An 18,513-nucleotide genomic window follows, 5' to 3' on the forward strand; every position below is an offset into this window, starting at 1 on the left:
TAAATGGAAGATTTTGATATCATGGAATAACTGAAACAGGGTTAAATGTGGATGATTCTGATGATAAAAATTTCCTCGAAATATATGATCATAGGTTATATAATGAGGACAGCTTTGTTTGTTTGTTTTGAATTTCGCGCAATGCTACACGAGGGCTATCTGCGCTAGCCATCCCTAATTTTGCAGTGTAAGACTAGAGGGAAGGCAGCTAGTCATCACCACCCTCTCAGGCTACTTTTTTACTACCGAATAATGGGATTGATAGTCACATTATAACGCCCCCACGGCTAAAAGGGCAGATTACGAGTCGAGTGCATTAACCACCTGGCCATGCCTGGCCAATGAGGACAGAATAGTAAGTGAACGCATTATCAAAATGGCAACCTATCCCGCTACCCAATTAAGAAAAATACTGGGCAAAGCAAACTGCTCAGTTGTTAAAATAAAGAGTAGAATTTCGTGAATCTTGGGGTGTTTAAGTGCATGTATCGCATAAGGGGAGTCGTTCAGCTTGAAAATTAGAAATTAAAATTATTTGCACTAAGATAATCAAGACATCGTGATGGTTCTTAAAACGCTTATTTCCACGTCTTATAACACTAATTCGGACGGAATTTTATAGTTTTCATTCAATTTCGTCACCTGTGTCTGTTTACAAAAAGAAAATGTCGAATATTTACACACCAATAACAATATTACATTATATATTTCAACAGATAAATTAATTTCATTCGAATTCTGTTTTTATTTCATTGTCAGAAACTCTTTTTGAGTATGACCTTCATAACTATACAAACTCAACAACTATAAAATGTTAACGTACTTCTCTCTATAACCGCATAACCTTCATAAGTTGCCCATACTCAACTGGTGGAAGATATTAACGTACTTTTCTCAATAGCCTTTATAAACTGCCCATACTCAGTTATTGGAAAATGTCAACTTACATCCCTCAGTAACCGATACAACATTTTTAACAAAATAGAATCATAGTATTTAAGAAAAGTTACAAAATACTCAAATCTCAGTATCAGTTTCTAACATTCACGATGTTTCCATTGAAGCAGCTCCAGGCATCCTGGAAAAAAAGAACTTCTTTAAAACAGATAACGGGAAAATCTCTGAAACTATAGAATCGCTATTTCTAAAACTCGCATACTTTCAGAAACAACTTATCACTCAAAAGTCCAGGCGTAACGTAATGGTTAGTGTGCCGGATTGTATATTCTAGGACATTTGGTTCGCGTCCCAATGCAGTAAAACCACCATTATTCCATTACCTTAGCCCTAACGTTGGTAAGTTATTTATATATATTTAATATATTACCATAAGTATACTAGAACGTATCCACGAATGTTTCTTATTTATATATATTTAAATATACTAGAACGTATCCACGAATATTTCTTATTTATATATATTTAATATATTATCATAAATATACTAGAACGTATCCACGAATATTTCTTATTTATATATATTTAATATATTATCATAAATATACTAGAACGTATCCACGAATATTTCTTATTTATATATATTTAACATATTACCATAAATATACTAGAATCTATCCATGAATATTTCTTATTTATATATATTTAATATATTACCATAAATATACTAGAACGTATCCATGAATATTTCTTACTTATATATATTTAACATATTACCATAAATATACTAGAATCTATCCATGAATATTTCTTATTTATATATATTTAACATATTACCATAAATATAGTAAAACGTATCTACGAATATTTCTTATTTATATATTTCTGCTACACTACTTTTAATTATTTATTAGTCGCATATTGTTGAGTGATTAAAAATATATAAAACGTCATTAAATTTATTCCAATTTTGCCCGCACTCTTATGTTAAAATAAAAATAATTAGTGACTACATTTTTTTTCTTCTTCTAGACTTCTATTTGACCTTTTCCAAAACGAGTATTCGAAAACATAATAGTTTAAAAGTAACTACAATCCCACCGGTGTACGACACGGAGTTTCCATCAAATGTACATTAGACGGTGATTTCTGTGAGATTCTATATTCAAGGGTATTAAAGGTCTTGAAGCCGCACAAACCTATTTCGTATTATCCTAACCTGTTTATTCAGTGTGTAGGTTCTGAAGTGCTTCTACACGAAATGTCTTTTATTATATAAAGCACCACCCATCTCAATTGCCTAATCGGGCAAATTGCTTTGCTGTGTGCAGTAACAGGTACAATAGATCACACACAAACACTCGTATGTAGCACAGACAGTGTAAGATTAAACTGTAGTGGATATTTGGACTATTCGTGTTGACTGAGACAAAATTGAAGAGTATTTGTCACTTCTTTGTTTGTATGGTTTCTAAAGTACTTGTTTGTTACAAACTTTAAACGACCTCTTACTTGACTGTGTTTGTTACAAACTTTAAACGACCTCTTACTTGACTGTGTGTTTGTTACAAACTTTAAACGACCTCTTACTTGACTGTGTGTTTGTTACAAACTTTAAACGACCTCTTACTTGACTGTGTGTTTGTTAGAAACTTTAAACGACCTCCTACTTGAATGTGTGTTTGTTAGAAACTTTAAACGACCTCCTACTTGACTGTGTGTTTGTTAGAAACTTTAAACGACCTCTTACTTGACTTTGTGTTTGTTAGAAACTTTAAACGACCTCTTACTTGACTGTGTGTTTGTTAGAAACTTTAAACGACCTCTTACTTGACTGTGTGTTTGTTAGAAACTTTAAACGACCTCTTACTTGACTGTGTGTTTGTTAGAAACTTTAAACGACCTCTTACTTGACTGTGTGTTTGTTACAAACTTTAAACGACCTCTTACTTGACTGTGTGTTTGTTACAAACTTTAAACGACCTCTTACTTGACTGTGTGTTTGTTACAAACTTTAAACGACCTCTTACTTGACTGTGTGTTTGTTACAAACTTTAAACGACCTCTTACTTGACTGTGTGTTTGTTAGAAACTTTAAACGACCTCTTACTTGACTGTGTTTGTTACAAACTTTAAACGACCTCTTACTTGACTGTGTGTTTGTTACAAACTTTAAACGACCTCTTACTTGACTGTGTGTTTGTTACAAACTTTAAACGACCTCTTACTTGACTGTGTGTTTGTTACAAACTTTAAACGACCTCTTACTTGACTGTGTGTTTGTTAGAAACTTTAAACGACCTCTTACTTGACTGTGTGTTTGTTACAAACTTTAAACGACCTCTTACTTGAATGTGTGTTTGTTACAAACTTCAAACGACCTCTTACTTGGCTGTGTGTTTGTTACAAACTTTAAACGACCTCTTACTTGACTGTGTGTTTGTTACAAACTTTAAACGACCTCTTACTTGACTGTGTGTTTGTTACAAACTTTAAACGACCTCTTACTTGACTGTGTGTTTGTTACAAACTTTAAACGACCTCTTACTTGACTGTGTGTTTGTTATAAACTTTAAACGACCTCTTACTTGACTGTGTTTGTTACAAATTTTAAATGACCTCTTATTTGATTGTTACTCATATTGATTATCCAAGTTCAACTGGTAATCAACCACTGAAGGCTTTCAACTATGAGTTACAATTCGAGATGTGGTGCTTACAAGTTATAACCTATAGGTAAGTACAAACTTTTAACACAAAAACTGCTCAGTAGGGCGAAGTTGATTGTGATTGGTGTTTTGTTTTTTTCATATATATCGTTATTTTTCAGTTATCAGGTTAACAACAAAAAGTAGTAAACGAAACAAATACCAATCTAAAGACACTAGCGGTAATACAACAAAATAAAGCATTTTAAAAAAATGTATGTTTGAATAGCCTATATTTAAACTTCCATACTGTTTCTCTACTAACCACGTGATTTGTTTTGGCCAATTAACACGTGGATAAGAAAGGTGAAGTTCTTTAATAGCGGTACTTAGATTTTCCCCTAATGTCTCAAGCATAATATGAGACTCGCATTACAAGACATACACCTAGTGTAAACTGTAGAAATTTTGAATTCTCTTCAAGTTAAATGGTGATATGACACTCATATTTCATATTTTTTGAATGATTTTTGTTTCTTTCATTTTTTGTAATCAAAAAAGTATTTTGAAATACCTGAAATAACGACATACAATTTAAACTCACTACTAGCATAATAATTCCGAAAATAAGTCTCCAAACTCGAAGTAAAAGACTAGTGTTTAATAACAAATACTGGCCTTTTAAAAACTGTAAACATTATTTCGACCTTACCTGATCATTATCTTGGGCATGGTAGCTTTCGTTACTCTGAAATGAAATAAAAACACGTTACAAGATTCAAACTAAGGCTACTTTTTAACTCTACGCTTTCTTCTTAACTAAAGAAAATTTAAGAAGATGAACATCAGAGAAGATTACTAATATTTAATGTAAAAAGAAAAAATCCTGTATTTTAAGAATACGCAAAATAAACTTCTTACTTTATAAAACATATATATTTTAATTCTTGCAAAGAAACGCATTCTTCTAGTTGAAAATGGTGAATTAATTTTTGGCATTCGAATTTACGGTTGAGAAGTCGATGCAAAAATCGCAAACGTTACACGACCCCTTCAGACTTCGCTTTACCTCAAAGACACTAATGTACTGTCGGAAGCTTCCTCCACCATCCAAATGTGACGTAATCTATTTCTAGAGCTCGCTTAGCCAATGAAATTGCAAGCGAACATTAAATGCGCGGTTTAATAACTTTTAGTATCTTTCACTGAGCTACATAATTTCTTAAAGCATTTAAATGTTCATTTTTCAAAATATTCAGAAAAATATAGCAAAATCAGCAGTAATCAAAGATGATTTAAGGTTTCTTCACCCTACCGTTGTAAGGATACAACTTTCAAATGAGTTGTAAATAACATGGACATAACTTTTTTATTATTTTCTCAATATCAGGCTTATTGTGAAAGTATACTTTCTACGTTGTGGTGGAGTAAACTTATGATTCTATTAAGCTTTAAAAGTTGACAATATCTGCCTAGCATTTTTTTATTTAGAACTATATTTTCCAGAAAATGGACCCTTTCAGTAATTCCTTAGTAAACACATATAAAATTATATCATTACAATCACCACTGCTAAGTTGTTTTATAATCAATTTCATGGCGAACGCTTTGCAAAACATTTTCAAACAGATCAGTACGGATAGATAAGAATGCATCACGAATCTAACCCTTCAGTTCTTCAAGATATTTTGGCTTGTTATGGAAGACTATTCTTTTGAAAAATCCTAAGAGGTGAAAACCTCACGTGGTTAAATCGAAAGAACGAGTGCGCCATTTGATAGGTCCTCCCTACCAATCCAATGCTGCGTGAAAAGTTTGGTTTAAAAACATTTTACAAGTTCGAGCAAAGTGGAGAGGTTCTCCCCCATCCTTTTAGAAGATAGCTCTTTGTAACAAGCCAAGAGTTCTCGGAACTGTGGAATAAAGAATTGTGTAATGTGTGAATACGAACTTGCACAAACAAGAAACAAGAACAAAACACACATTAATACAACAAAACGAAACTTATAAATCTATCACTTTTGTTACCACAAATTTTTGATATATTCATTTTTGAACACACTGTATAGTATTTTCTTTAGCTCTACTTCAATAAAATCCTGACGATATATATTAGCTGCAACCATTTTATAACTTTAAAATGTTCTATTCAGGATTTACAGATTTATCAAAATGTTTTGACGTTAACTCAGTTCTTTGTCTTAAATGTTCTTCAAGGAGAAGGATCATTCCTTCACCTTCACCATTCTTTCTTCCAGCTCGCTCCTTCACCTCCTCCTGGCCCACAATATGACGCCCTAAGCGGCTGCCTTAGTTGCTTATTCCTTGGCCCGCCACTTTACCCACGTAAATCAATGACATGATTCCAAACCAAAAACTGTGTGTACGTTTTGTTCTATTTCCACGTGACTCATAAGACAACACCGTTATAAGTAAATACATTAATTTACACTGACTGTTAGAGTTCTAATAAAAGCAGCCCCCCACTAGCACACAGCGGTATGTCTACGCATTTACAACGCTAAAATTAGGGGTTCGATTCCCCTCGGTGGGCTCAGCAGATATCCCGATGTGGCTTTGTTATAAGAAAACAATCACAATCTAATAAAAACACTGATCGGTTGACTATCTGTAAACAATGACAAGTGTTAAGAATTTACAGAAGAAATATCTTCTGTTATCACATTGTGTAATAAACCATATATTTTACAGTTGATTGCATAAAGATAATATTTCTTAAATTCAGTTTAATGAGAAAACTTGAAGTTTAATATAATACGATTAATACATTACCGAACTGGAAAAACATCATGACCAATACTGCAATGTTAGTATTACCACGAAGTAATAACCTTTTCCACTATAGATGCACTCAAAATCTTTGTTAAATACATAAGAATCTGTAAGAAAATATGAAAACATACGCTACTGTTTGCTACTTTAACTTCTTCGAGAAGGTTTAAAGCGAAACATAAGAGTTAACTTATTTCGTAATGAATAAAAATGAAACAAGATACAAGAAATGTAGTTGATAAAAAGTTCGCGAAGATCGAATCTTTCAACATATATATACACGTTTCTTTTTTCTCTCACTACGTTTCTGTAGTCAAACGGTTAGAAATCCTTAAAAGCAATATTTTCTTAGAAAGCGAGCAAGAAGACCACCATTAAAAAACGAAAAAAACATCGAGGATTTCAGAACTTAAACATTACAACAGCAGAAGGTAATCTGTGACTTACAAAAATTAACTTTTTCAGATGGATATAGCATTACTTGATATGAAGATAGATTCGTCAACATCGATTGTTCATTTTCTTTTTTAATTTCGCGCAAAGCTACATGAGGGATATCTGCGCTAGTCGTCCCTAATTTAGCAGTGTAAGACTAGAGGGAAGGCAGCTAGTCATCATCACCCACCGCCAACTGTTGGGCTACTCATTTACCAACTAATAGTGGGATTGACCGTCACATTATAATGCCTCCACGGCTGAAAGCGCGAACATGTTTGGTGTGACGGGGATTCGAAACCGCGACCCTCGAATAACGAGTCGAGTGCCCCAACCACCTAGCTATGCCGGGCCTATGAAACAGTGAAAAAAAGGTGAAAGGAAAAATCCCTACAAGAATCATATAAAAAAAAACATAAATGGTAACTCATACAAGAAACACAGAGAAACATAACTAGTAAAAGAGAAATCGTTACAGGAAACACACAGAAACATAATTAGTAAAAGAGAAATCGTTACAGGAAACACACAGAAACATTATTAGTAAAAGGAGAAATCTTTACAGGAAACACACAGAAACATTATTAGTAAAAGGAGAAATCTTTACATGAAACACAGAGAAACATTATTAGTAAAATAGAAATCTTTACAGGAAAGACACAGAAACATTATTAGTAAAAGAGAAATCTTTACAGGAAAGACACAGAAACATTATTAGTAAAAGAGAAATCTTTACAGGAAAGACACAGAAACATTATTAGTAAAAGAGAAATCTTTACAGGAAAGACACAGAAACATTATTAGTAAAAGAGAAATCTTTACAGGAAAGACACAGAAACATTATTAGTAAAAGAGAAATCTTTACAGGAAAGACACAGAAACATTATTAGTAAAAGAGAAATCTTTACAGGAAAGACACAGAAACATTATTAGTAAAAGAGAAATCTTTACAGGAAACACACAAACATTATTAGTAAAAGAGAAATCTTTACAGGAAAGACACAGAAACATTATTAGTAAAAGAGAAATCTTTACAGGAAAGACACAAAACATTATTAGTAAAGAGAAATCTTTACAGGAAAGACACAGAAACATTATTAGTAAAAGAGAAATCTTTACAGCAAAGACACAGAAACATTATTAGTAAAAGAGAAATCTTTACAGGAAAGACACAGAAACATTATTAGTAAAAGAGAAATCTTTACAGGAAACACACAAACATTATTAGTAAAAGAGAAATCTTTACAGGAAAGACACAGAAACATTATTAGTAAAAGAGAAATCTTCACAGGAAAGACACAGAAACATTATTAGTAAAAGAGAAATCTTTACAGGAAAGACACAGAAACATTATTAGTAAAAGAGAAATCTTTACAGGAAAGACACAGAAACATTATTAGTAAAAGAGAAATCTTTACAGCAAAGACACAGAAACATTATTAGTAAAAGAGAAATCTTTACAGGAAACACACAGAAACATTAATAGTAAAAGAGAAATCCTTACAAGAAACAGAGAAACATTAATAGTAAAAGAGAAATCCTTACAGGCAACATAGAGAAACATTAATAGCAAAAGAGAAATCCTTACAGGAAACATAGAGAAATATTAATAATAAAAGAGAAATCCTTACAGGAAACATAGAAAACATTAATAATAAAAGAGAAATCCTTACAGGAAACATAGAGAAACATTAATAATAAAAGAAAAATTTTTATAGAAAACAACCAAAAAAGAAGGTGGCGTTAAGGGATTCAAAACATATTTCTCATAAACGTACGTGATATACGTGACCTTTCATTTTTTCTGCACATATATATATATATATATATATATATATTAAACCAAGTTTTCTGTGTCAAATGTTTTACAATAAGCATTGTTTGCTTGATTTGGACTTTCTACAAAAGCCGACTCTAACTTTGAACCAATAGACTAGAAAGAAGACAGCAACAGTGCCCACTGCCAACAACTGGGATACTCTAATAAAAAAAAACAGAGTGATTTTACCGTTGTTCTTATTCCGCACCGTGGACACAGGAGCTGAACTTTTTTTCGGCAACGGGACAAGAACCATGGACCCTAGGATTCACAGTCCAGTAAGCTAAAAAAAAAATAGCTTTGTGAACCTGACAATGACCGAAGAAGGTCGAGACGTTGTTCGCTCCTCTACATAGTGCTTTCTCTACCCATACCAGCCGTTTTTACATGTATATATTTTCTCTACAAGTGGGTTTTCTCGTCATCACGGATTGTAGTTAATACAGTCACTTTTTGTGACAGAACATTTGAAACAAGCGGTTCACACGTATCACTCTATCAAAATCTGCACACAACAAAACGTGCTCTATGTGCAACACTGGAATTATCTCAGTGTCTATGTGGTGAATTCAGATGACCACCATATGATGAGATGTAAAACCGGATCGAGCTGTGAACATCCTGCATTTCCTTCCTTGATAACATTTTAAATCAAAACTATTTAATGCTTAATTTGCATATTTAAACAATCGCGACACGTTCTGATAAGATTACAGTCATATGTCCAAAAGTCTCCTTCCCATTTGCATATTTATTTAAATTTCCCCTTACTACAACAGTCTCGGTGTTTTCATCGGCGGATTAATATATTTTTCTTTTTTTTTTTTTTTGAGGTGTTCTCCACAGATCTGATTACGTCACTCAACTGTAATATACTTGTATTTTTCACAACGCCTCCTTAAATAATACGGGTTTCATCTCTACAGTAAATTTTCTTCCATTATCTTTATTAGATAAGTTTTTTGTTCCAAAACCATCACACAGAATGATATTCTAACAATAACTAAATAAATAAACGAATTCAGTTTATTTAGGTACCATATTCGTGTAATTTTACACCGACGTATAAATGTCAAAATAATATACACATAAACTGCCAAAGCTACCATTCTGTGCATGCGGCACGTGTCTTTAAAACTGCTCATCATGTGCTTATATCCTAATTTCGCTAACAGATTCACACTTTCCATTCTGTAATCAAACTGAATCCCAGTGCTGCAGTAACATCATAAAGCTTCCCCTCCCCACCTCCGTTCCATCGGCTTGTTACGTTAATGCGTTGTACGTTCCGAACCTACTGCTAATATTTATAACAAAGCATTACAGTTCCTATGCGGTACGCTAGGCGTAATGAAAGCCTGCTATTAACATTCAATTTAACTAAGCCGAACAGAAAATGTGAATAGCCATTTATGTAAACCTGCTTGCAAAAATATTGATACCGAGAATTATATGGTGAGTCTAGATATACGAAATAATACGCATAAAATACACTGCCTAAATATAATGCTAAGATTAACGTTACACACGTTTAAGATAAAAAATAATAATAATTTTGTCCTAACAATTTTGTAAAATACTATGACATATAATATAAACAATCTATCTGTACCGCTTTCTCTGAATAATAAATCTTTGCAATAAAAAAGTGTAAACAAATAACACTTCGTTTTCCTGATTGACTGTCTTGCTTGATTACAGAATGTCCACATTCCATTAAAAAGCCGGAAAGTCCATACGTGTGTTCCTATAATTACTGCAACATTTCTACCACAGATAAGTGTAACTTCAAACTCTTTAATCTCGTTAATCGAAACTCTTGGAACTTTTAAATAAAATTTTATTCGGCAAAGTACAATATCGGTGATAAAGAAAACCGAAACAAATCACAAGAAATCAAATTCCGCCATCATTTTCAGCTGAAGATTCGTCTCACACAGATTACTGTATTTTCCACTTAGTTATTTCGCGTCTAGCTAAACATTAATGAAATGAGTCATAACAAGAATTAATAATAAATCTTACTGTACATGCACACAAGAAAACGGGTAATTCTAAGTCCCCTGGTTACATGGATCCCATTAAACAATTCAATTGTCGAAGATAAATCTGAAGGAAATTATTCAAGAAAATACATACGTCAGTACAAAGTAAACGCTTTGTATTAAACAAATGTTTAATATCTACATACTCTATCAAATAAATACACACACATTAACAGATGTAGCAGTTACAAAATACGCTAAAAGATCCACGAAGGTTAATGTGTATGATTTATTTATTGATTTTACAAAAAAATATTGATTGTTTCGTTTTACAGTGTTGATAAGTGCTGGTATGAGAAACCTACAGGGTGGCCCGTAAGTCCCTACCCATCCATATGTTATTATGTTATATTCAATTACGCATGTATTATAATTTTTTCTTTTTTTTTCAGAGAAATATGGCCGATGTAAGCCAATTTACACTTGAAAATGTCTTAAAGAACATGGTGTCGCATAATATTATGCAGCGAGAATGAGGGACAGCACACAGATACACTGGATACATGAGATGTATGGATGGGTAGGGACTTACGGACCACCCTGTATATCAATGAATATCAAATCCCGCAAATGATTATTTTTTTTTCTCCAAACATTGCCAGTGGCATTGTAAAAAGCAAATATTCATGTTCATTTGACTTGCTAATTTCTATAACATTTTACTTCCTACTTTAGATTTTTATCAAAAAGCAATATTTAACATGTAACATACCTGTGTTTATCTTATAAGTATGAACAAACAATGTGTGAAAAACAAATCTCTCAAGTGATTATTTTAATTCATGGCTTCAAATCCATAATACAAGGTAATTCGGAAGTTTATCAGCGTAAATAATTCAGAAATGGAGATATATATATTTGTTTGTTTTGAATTTTGCGCAAAGCTACTCGAGGGCTATCTGTATTAGCCGTCCCTAATTTAGCAGTGTAAGACTAAAGGGAAGGCAGCTAGACCTCACCACCCACCGCCAACTCTTGGGTTAATCTTTTACCAACGAATAGTGAGATTGACCGTAACTTTATAACACCCCCACGGCTGAAAGGGCGAGCATGTTTGGTGTGACGGGGATTCGAATCCGTGACTCTCAGATTACGAGTCGAGCTCCCTTCTCACCTTTCCATGCTGGACCGAGAGATAAATGAAAACTCGCTGTTAATGATATGGAATAGGTGTTGTAGGTCTACCTTGGAACTATGTCACTGAAGTCATCATGAAGGTCAAGCCAACCAGAAATTAATATGCCTTACACATCGAAAACGTTAACGGAAAAAGAAAAAAAAAACTACTAAAATAATTTCTCAAAAGCAAAGATTGTAATCATAAATACACATCTTCCATAAACGAGTAAATGTCTCACAGAAGATAAAAACCTGAATAATGGTAAAGACTGTTGCGCAAACAAAGGTTTCAGATGGAAGGTCACAGTTTAACATAATAAGATCATTCAAGATTTGAAAAGTCCATGAAATTAAAAATTATTAAGCGTAACCCTTAATGTACATAAGATTGCACATGCACAGTGCTGAAGGTTGTCCCAACCCATCTGAATAATGTTACAGCATTCAACTGAGGAATAATTTATCATGGGCCTCCTCTCCTATTGGTTGGAGAACTTCAAAAGAATGCCCGATTGTTGCCAAACTGTATGACGAACAGTTCCCAGACGAACACCATCATGAATATTAGGTTCTGGATGTGGTCTACGGTAGCGTAGTATAGGCGTATTTACGTATAGCCACAGTGGGAACAGACCACTAAGTTAATATTTAAAATGAACCGCCATATTGGTATTTGGCATACCTGAACAGCACTCTGAGTACAGCTTTTGACGGTTTCCCACCATCACTTTATACTATCAGGTTATTATTTGCCTTTATACCCATAACGACTGTTCTTGAGCAGCTGTTTTGATTATGTTATTGAAAAATCTTACTGTTCCTGCACTTTTCAAACTGACATTTTCGGTGTACGATACATATTAACAAAAGATTCGAATGAGATTGCCTTAAAGTTGACCGTGAATGACTTCAATGATACTGACACAGATAGGGCCATAGCACGTCATGCCATACATTAAAAAACTAGTTTGTTATATATATATATATATATATATATATACACACACACATAATTTTAAACTTCGCTTTAACGTTTATAACATCGAATTTAAAAGTACAAAAAAAGGAGATATAAAAACATTATATTTTACAGAATGTAGCAGTTCAGAATATAGCAGTTGAATAAATGAGAATGAAAATATAATGAGGAAAAACGAAGAAGAATTTAAACTTTGGACGACTGAGAAGTTGCGAAAGGTCTATGTCCAACGCAAAGCGCCACCCAGCGATACATTCGAAACTACAAATACTTTAAAGTGTATGACTCGGGTGTTTTATCCCTTTCTTTGGCTATTCGAGTGTTAAAGTTCCATTGAGTGAGTTGTTGGCTTTTTTTTTTTAAACAGTTACACCAATATACATTATTTTGAACAGTGATTTTCTCGGGTCTCAGTTTGCGACACAATTACCAGTACGTATGTAGCAATAAAACGTTGTACATTATTCTTAATAATACAGCGGCGAGTATCCAGTGAAAACTATCCTCGAATGTTTCAGTTCGCGAACTTGTTAAACAGCACCTGCGAATTAATTTTTTGTCTTCTTTTGTACATGAGATCATTTTTGATCTCAAGAAAAACTCTCCTATTTCTTAATTCATTGAAAGGTTTTAAAAACCTATCTTTCCAAATAAACTGGTAGGAGTTATTATAGTTCACTTTTGTGCTTCATGGACAAAATGAATAAAACAGTTGTGTATATGTGTATGTATACATACTCACTAAGCCTTATTTTTTTGCCCTCGGGCGAGCTTGTGACTATAGCAACTGTAGAATTATAAATAACTTAAACTGCAAGTGTCTTTAGTGACTTCGGAACCACAGGAGCATTTAGACCTGATGAATGCCCTCAAACGAAGGGCAGGTAAACTGGCATAGCGAATTAAAATAAGCAGGTAATTTATCGTTTTCAGTACAAATCGTTTCAGGGTTAACTTCAAATTATTTTTGTTACATTTTGAAACATTAAAAAGGAATCTATTTCGTACAACTGTAGAGGGCACTAATGTCAGCAACGCTTTCACAAGTTTTACAAATATATAATTATTTCATTCAAATCGTTACTCTGTCTATATGTCTATTATACACATTTCATAATATTTTGAAAAAACAATAGACTCACACATTATGCATTTCACGTGGAGTTACATCTATTTTAACAAACGGTATACACTCGTACAGCAAACTGAAGGGACACAATTCGTATAAAACGTAATATGACAATATATTAACACGAATCTTTTAACAATAAAAATACCTTCACTGTGCATAGTGTGAAACAATCGATGACAACATGCATTTTTATTGCAAAACCCAGTTTTCATTATCATTCGAGAGAAAAAAAAATCATATCGTTTTTATCCTTGACCCTAAAAATTAAATGAAGAGCTGTTAACAGTAAATAGTGAACCAAATTTGATGATGTCATTATAGTGTTTGTGGTGTTCCTATGTTTGTGTACCGTATCGGCATCTAAACCTACTCTAGCTCATTTTACCTGCTGCAACAACAACAACAAAAAGTTACACTAAGATTTCTAGCGTTTGTCAAGTATCATATTTCATCTAGCCAACTCCGTCACATTTTGCCTGATGTGCGCACGTGCTCTAAGATTAGCGATACTTTACTATCGAATACATTTTCATTCAGCGTATTTCTGGTAAATCCCACTTATCATAAATCAAGCTCTGAAGTGACACCAATTCATGCTTATCAATACACCATATACACCACATTTAGAGTCTGTATCATCAATCCCCAGTGTGTTGAATACACAAGATCTCATATCAGTACATCACCATTACTTGTTATAAAAGGTGAAACAAGAATACTTTAACATGATAAAAGAGGGTCCAAGGAGTTGGAAACATTGCCAAAGAACACCCAGCTACTCTCAACTCTTAACAACAAAAAATAAACTGTTCGTTAGTAAAGTTATATTAGTATCTTATAACATAATTAAATGTTTCTTATACCTGTTATGAAATTTCACTTCAAAGTAAAACTTTTTCAAATGAATATAAACTAATTTACAGTGCACGTGTATCAAACCTATACAGTCCACTAACAAAATAATTAATCAATTAAAATAAAATGATGAATTCTGATTAAAAAGTGCTTCGAGTATAACATACAAAAACTTTAATACAATCGATAAAGTTGTTTTGTAGAAACGTATAAACTCAATGACATTATTTAGGAAGGTGTTACAGGATTTCGAAGCCTCAATGTGTATCGAAGCTCCCAGTGTCTTTTAACATCACCGTATTTGTCATTTTGATTGGTAAATAATAATAACTATACGTAAATAATATTTACGGGCGGTTCAATGAATCACACTCTGTAGTTAACCCTTTCTGGTGATTAATTTATTGGTGTAATAATTTAAAATCGATGGATCAGAATTTCATGAGAAACAAACCAGAATTAATCACTTATCTTCTGCTTGCAGAAATATTATAATTAGTACTGTTATCACAAACACAATATGATAAAAAAAGAAACAATCAAGACCAAGATCCTTCTTACAAAGAGCACTCAAACGTCCAAAGATTGGATGAGCGAAATGTCTTATATAACAAGAATATTTTATTACAATAAATCAACAGTAACCAAGTGAATAAAAAAAATAGAAGAAATAACGAGAAATGAAAAAATAGCAAAGAGATAACCTAATAGAAATAATGGTTAATAAAGTGAACCATAAGAAGATCACAGAGAACTTACCATCCAGAAAGATAAAACAGCAAATGGAAATCTTCCAGGATTAAATGATAATAAAATAAACGAAGAAAGTTGAAAAGAAACGGTGCACTGAAGGTAAAAGGTGGGCAGAAAATCCAGAAACAATAAAAGTAAAAATATACTTGTACTTAATTAAAAATGAAAGTAGAGTAGATAAATAATCTATGAAAACTAACTCAAAACGTATGTAAAGCAGAGAGTGCTTTGTAAATATTAATTAATGGGGGAGTAAAAGAGTGTGTATTGTTAGGAATAATTAATGGGGGTAAAGCAAAGAGTGTTTTGTAAGAATTATTAATAAATAAAAAAGAAGTAAATCAGAGAGTGTATTGTAAACATTAATTAATGGGAGGAGTAAAACAGAGTTGGTAAGGATTAACTGATGGGGAGTAAAACAGAGTTGGTAAGGATAAACTGATGGGAAGTAAAACAGAGTTGGTAAGGATTAACTAATGGGGAGTAAAACAGAGTTGGTAAGGATTAACTGATGGGGAGTAAAACAGAGTCTGGTAAGGATTAACTGATGGGGAGTAAAGCAGAGAGTCTGTAAGGATTAGCTGATGGGGAGTAAAACAGAGTTTGTAAGGATTAACTGATGGGAAGTAAAACAGAGTTTGTAAGGATTAACTAATGGGGAGTAAAGCAGAGAGTTTTTGTAAGGATTAACTAATGGGGAGTAAAACAGAGTTGATAAGGATTAACTAATGGGGAGTAAAACAGAGTTGGTAAGGATTAACTAATGGGAAGTAAAACAGAGAGTTTGTAAGGATTAAACAGATGGGAGGAAGCAGTGAAAAGGAAATGCAAAATGAAATGATAGTCTTTAAAACCGAATGAAAATGAAAGTAAAGCAGATGGAGAGCCTGTAGGAAAAGCAAAGTGAAATGAAAGTCTTTAAGTACCAATCAAATAGTAAAGTTGTAAGAAAGTCTGTAAGTACCAATCAAATAGTAAAGTTGTAAGAAAGTCTGTAAGTACCAATCAAATAGTAAAGTGGTAAGAAAGTCTTAAGTACCAATCAAATAGTAAAGTGGTAAGAAAGTCTGTAAGTACCAATCAAATAGTAAAGTGGTAAGAAAGTCTTTAAGTACCAATCAAATAGTAAAGTGGTAAGAAAGTCTTTAAGTACCAATCAAATAGTAAAGTGGTAAGAAAGTCTTTAAGTACCAATCAAATAGTAAAGTGGTAAGAAAGTTTGTAAGTACCAATCAAATAGTAAAGTGGAAAGAAAATCTTTAAGTACCAATCAAATAGTAAAGTGGAAAGAAAATCTTTAAGTGCCAATCAAATAGTAAAGTTGTAAGAAAGTCTTTAAGTACCAATTAAATAATAAAGTGGTAAGATAGTCTTTAAGAAAGTGTGTTTTTCTTATAGCAAAGCCACATCAGGCTATCTGCTGGGCCCACCGAAGAGAATTAATTGAGCTCCTGATTTTAGCGTTGTAAATCAGGAGACCACTGTACTAGCAGGGAGCTATCTTTAATAATCAGCTAAAATGTTTACATTTAAGACGTTATGTATATCAAAATTACCATATACAAAAAAAAAGAATAGATTATTTTATGATAATATTCCATTTTCAGAACATTATAGAAGAAGCTTCAACTATCAATACAGGATAATTTATGATTTTCAAATCTCGCAAATTCACGTGCGTCAGAAATATTCAATGAAGAAAGATATGTGTTTCTTCGCTTTTTCCCCTGAGTAAAATATCGGGGTAAATGTATCAGAAAGGGATAACGGGATACAGCTGGTCTGGTGTCAGATTGAAAAAATAATTTCAATCCAATACTAGAACCATCAATCAATCCTATCACTGGTAGCAGGTATCCACCATCAGTTAACCCTCATCTTTTTCTACATTACGCAGACAGAATGTTCATTTGTTTTTTTCAGTTTCGCGCAAAGCTACACAAGAACTATCTGGGCTAGCCGTCCCTAATTTAGCAGTGTAAGACTAGAGGGAAGGAAGACAGTCATCACCACCCACCGTCAGCTCCTGCGCTACTCTTTTACCAATGAATAGTGGGATTGACCATGACATTACAACGCTCCCACGGCTAAAATGGCGAGCATGTTTGGTGTGGCGAAGATTCGAATCCGAGACCCACAGATTAGGAGTCAAGCGCCCTAAGAACCTGGCCATACCGGGCCGATTAGACCCGACTAGGCAGAATGTACAAAGGAAAGACACCTTTGTTGTACATTCCGCTTGATCGAGGAATCTTTTACTTCATATCTGTACTAAATGGATTTTACTGTCCGTGCCTCTTACTTAACTTGTAAATTATAAGCATGTTTACACATATTTACACTTTAGGTGAATCAAATAAAACAAAATGTAAAATATTAGACAAGTTTCACAAAATGTAATTTTAGAATAAAAATACTAAATATCCGCAGAGCACACAACACAAATGCAATATCAAACACACTTGATAAGATAACTTAAATTTTCGAGACAGATAAAAGAGTGTTATTACAATATGTATTTTGAAACTATATGAACGAGAGTTTATTTCTAGCAGAATCTATGAACCAGACGATGAAAACAAAAACCAACAACTTAAAAACTAAGATAACAAACAAAGTCGGTCAACATACAGATCAGAATGAAAACGGAAAACAAAGTACACCACTTGTTTGTTATGCATACTGCACAAGCGCTTGTAACTATATACTGAAAACGATATAATACACCAGGGCAATCGGATTCGCAAGTATGAAATCGTTTACAGATAGCAGTAGACTAAATAATCTGGATATGGCTTGTTGTATTTCTACTACGATAAATATTTACCTTCAAGTGATTGTACATGTTTCTAAAGATCTGAAAGAAACCCGAAATAACGGTATATATACGAAAAGTCATATTGCTCCAGCTGAGTTTTAAGAAAATATATATTTTCTTAAAGAAAAAGTTGAGATTATGGGTTTATACCAACCAACCATAACAAAGAATGAAAGACATCACTATAGTGGGGAGAAAATTAATGACAATGTGTTTACCC

The 18,513-nt window shown here is 33.0% G+C and overlaps 1 protein-coding gene across 10 annotated transcripts in view; it reads right to left on the reverse strand.

Annotated features, from left to right (window-relative positions):
• The window catches only part of LOC143256625 (disks large homolog 1-like), a 230,050-nt gene that overhangs the window by 89,181 nt on the left and 122,356 nt on the right, over positions 1 to 18,513 (reverse strand). For 9 of the 10 annotated variants that reach the window (XM_076514070.1, XM_076514077.1, XM_076514073.1 and 6 more), the window contains one exon: positions 4,258 to 4,293. In XM_076514070.1, coding sequence (XP_076370185.1) covers positions 4,258 to 4,293 — 36 coding nt within the window. Of the gene's footprint in view, positions 1 to 4,257; positions 4,294 to 4,466; positions 4,524 to 18,513 lie in introns of those variants that run through there. The other variant, XM_076514080.1, reaches the window with a different exon arrangement.

Source organism: Tachypleus tridentatus, chromosome 7 (assembly GCF_004210375.1).
Source record: "Tachypleus tridentatus isolate NWPU-2018 chromosome 7, ASM421037v1, whole genome shotgun sequence".
Taxonomy (NCBI): Eukaryota; Metazoa; Arthropoda; class Merostomata; order Xiphosura; family Limulidae; genus Tachypleus; species Tachypleus tridentatus.